The sequence below is a fragment of the Mus caroli genome, unplaced genomic scaffold (assembly GCF_978045245.1).
Source record: "Mus caroli unplaced genomic scaffold, Mus_caroli_1 scaffold_13, whole genome shotgun sequence".
Classification (NCBI taxonomy): Eukaryota; Metazoa; Chordata; class Mammalia; order Rodentia; family Muridae; genus Mus; species Mus caroli.
In genome coordinates, this window is record NW_028227268.1 from 68,796,460 (window position 1) to 68,799,559 (window position 3,100).

Consider the following 3,100-nt stretch of genomic DNA (forward strand, 5'->3'; position numbering starts at 1 on the left):
GGATGAGGTTCCACTGCATAGAAAGCCCAAGCTGGCTCAGAGCCAGGCTACTTCCTCCCACAACCCGTTTCCACTCCGTCCATCTCTATGACAAAGGAAGAAGATGGCCTTTGAATAAGCAGTCTTTCTTCCCATGTCGATAATCTTGAGTACTAGAAAGTGATGAATAAGTTTGTGGTTTGCTATGGAGGTTCCATGTCAGATAAAGCTACTTCTGATGCCTGCCCTCCCCCCTGCCCCGCCGGGCCCCGCCCCACCCCTCTCTGAATACATATAAGGTGAAGGCTCCTGTGGCTTCTTCAGAACCCCTTTGGAGGACCAGAACGAGACAATGGTTCTTGCCAGCTCTACCACCAGCATCCACTCCATGCTGCTCCTGCTCCTGATGCTCTTCCACCAGGGACTCCAAGCTTCAATCAGTGGCCCGGGTACCCGCCGTTTAACCAGAACGTTGAATTGCAGCTCTATTGTCAAGGAGATTATAGGGAAGCTCCCAGTGAGTAACTGGCTGAGGTTGGCCTGGTGTAGGCTCGCTCCAACAGGTGCCTCAAGCCAGTGAGCCTCATGATTCTTTCTCTCTATGGCCCCACAGGAATATGAAGTCGAAACTGTTCATGCAAGAGCCCTGAGGGTAAGAGCCCTGCTTTGGGATATTCTTGGGTTCCATCTATCTCCTGCCTGGGTGACTTCAGCCATCACTCCACACTGCCTTGCTTCCGTTTTTGCATCTATCTCGGTGGGGTTGTTAAGGAAATCATCAGATTGCTCTCAAGCCTCAGTATATACCACAGTCAGCTGCAATAATGAGTTACCTTTTAGGATATACACTGAAGACAGCTGTGGGTGAACCCTGCCTGCTGCAGGCCTCTGGCTCCACTTTCAGTGGGGATGCCATTGCCCTCTGTGACTTTTGTGTCTTTTGCTTTTCTTCCTCCTCCAGAACTGAAGTTTGTGTTTTCCACTTCCACCAGCCCCAGACATTACTATTTGCAGCTATTTTCCTAGTTCTAGTTTGATACAATAGTTCTGTCTTGTTTTTATTTGTTTGGACCTAACATGAAGTTCTTTGCTGAATGTCTATATTTCCCCTCCCTAGGAACATGTTGGAGCCCATAGCATTTTCTTCTAAGTATCTAGAAATTATTAATTAAATTAAAGCATTAGCCTGGGTTTTTGGCATCTTGGTATTTTCCTTGGCCAACCTTCTGCCTTTTCTAGAGTTTTTCTGGAGGGATGTATTTTCCTCAAGTACAGACAAATCTGCCTAGATCCTTCACACAGCCCACAGGCTGCCAGGAGTTAAGACCTGGTACTTGGGAGAAACAGGCCCTTGTCTGAGATATACACTAGCTTTTAGCTCCAGGATAATGAAGGGACAGGAATAAGGCTGTTCAAAGAAATCTCAAATAGCAGGCACACTTCCCTGGCTCCGATCTCTCCAGCTCTCACTTCCCAACTCTCACCTCCCCAGCTCTTTCCTTTCCAGTTCTCACCTCCCTGGCTCTCACCTCTCTGGATCTCACCTCCCTGGCTCTCAACTCCCAAGCTCTTTCATTTCTGGTTCTCACCTCCCAGCTCTCACATCCCTGGGCCTTACATAAAGATTTCTTGCCCTCTTAGGATAAGACCTTTCGGAGAGTAAACCTGTCCAAATTCCTGGAAAGCCAAGGGAAATTGGATCCTAAGGACAAATATGTTATCAAGTCCAATCTTCAGGTGTGTGGAGCTGCAGAGGGTTGGGGGTGGGGGTGGGGCTCCATGCCTTTACCTTTCCCAGCATTTTTGGAGAGGAAAGTAGGGCCTTCTCCACTTTAGGAGGAATCTGACTATGCCTTGGTGTCTCTCCACAGAAACTTAACTGTTGCCTGCCTGCATCTGCGAATGACTCTGCGGTAAGCTGCCCTTCCCCCACGTGTTTAGCAGGCTGTGCCCTTGCCCATGACCAGACTTATAGTTTGCTGTGGCCCGCAGCAGCATGTTCACATCTAATGCCTTCTTTTCTGGTTCCTCACAGCTGTCAGGGGTCTTCATTCGAGATCTGGATGACTTTTGGAAGAAACTGAGATTCTACATGGTCCACCTTAACGATCTGGAGACAGTGCTAACTTTTAGACCACCTCAGCCTGCATCTGGCTCCGTCTCTCCTAACCGTGGAACCGTGGAATGTTAAAACAGCAGGCAGAGCACCTAAAGTCTGAACGTTCCTCATGGCCCATGCTCAAAAGGATTTTACATTCCTTTATGCCATCAAATGTCTTATCGATTTATCTACTTTCTGAAATTTGCAACTCTCCTTTGGCTTTACCTAATTATGTTCCTATTTTATTCCATTAAGGCTATTTATTTATGTATTTATGTATTTATTTATTTATTTATTGCCTTCTGTGATGTGAGTATATCTGTTTTAGCTGAGGAGGAGTTTCTCCAAAGAAAATTCCAAGGAAGACTGGGGCCATGTTCATTTGTCCCTTTGTTTTAAATAGGCTTTTAAACCCTTGTGGAAATAAATAATTTTGAACAAACGGGTTTGGTTTCGTCCAGTTTCTTGAGGAGTTTGGGTTCACCTCTGTAACAGTCCTAGAGGATACTTGTCCAGACATCACATGCAGCCACACAGCATGCAACATGTATCAGATCTTGGTCTGGACATTTAACCTTTACTATTTAATCTACTCTTCACTCCAAACCAGAATGTGTGATTTTTTGTTTTATGGGACTACAGAAGTCCAGTTTGGCAAAGTTAGGCCAAGTAAATGCAGCTTCTAACTAGTGCCCCGCTCTAGGACTTCATTCAGGCTTGGCGCCCCAGAACATGCTGCCTAGTACTGAAATCCATTAGAATGCCTCCCCTAGTGGTCATGCTTAGAACTGCAGCAGTGTTCCTAACACTTCCTGTAGTGGAAGCCTATCCACTACCACCGTCTGAGCTCCCAATTGGCAGGACTCTCTGAGGGTGCAGGTTACTCAGACACAGAAATCCTACTTCTTCCAGAAGTTTCCATGCCTGCCTAGGCTTACGGCTTCTCTTGGTTGATTTAGTCTCCCTACCTCGTGCCTGACTCCAGACTGACCCTGGGATTCATGACCTATTGAGCCGGAT

At 46.7% G+C, this 3,100-nt stretch overlaps 1 protein-coding gene across 1 annotated transcript; it reads left to right on the plus strand.

Moving 5' to 3' along the window:
- Positions 1-331: 331 nt before the first annotated feature.
- Positions 332-2,170, plus strand: LOC110306329 (interleukin-3-like). Its single transcript, XM_021178497.1, has 5 exons — positions 332-496; positions 593-631; positions 1,621-1,716; positions 1,851-1,892; positions 2,015-2,170. The coding sequence occupies exons 1-5, from the start codon at positions 332-334 to the stop codon at positions 2,168-2,170; spliced, it is 498 nt and encodes a 165-aa protein (XP_021034156.1).
- The last annotated feature ends 930 nt before the right edge of the window (positions 2,171-3,100 follow it).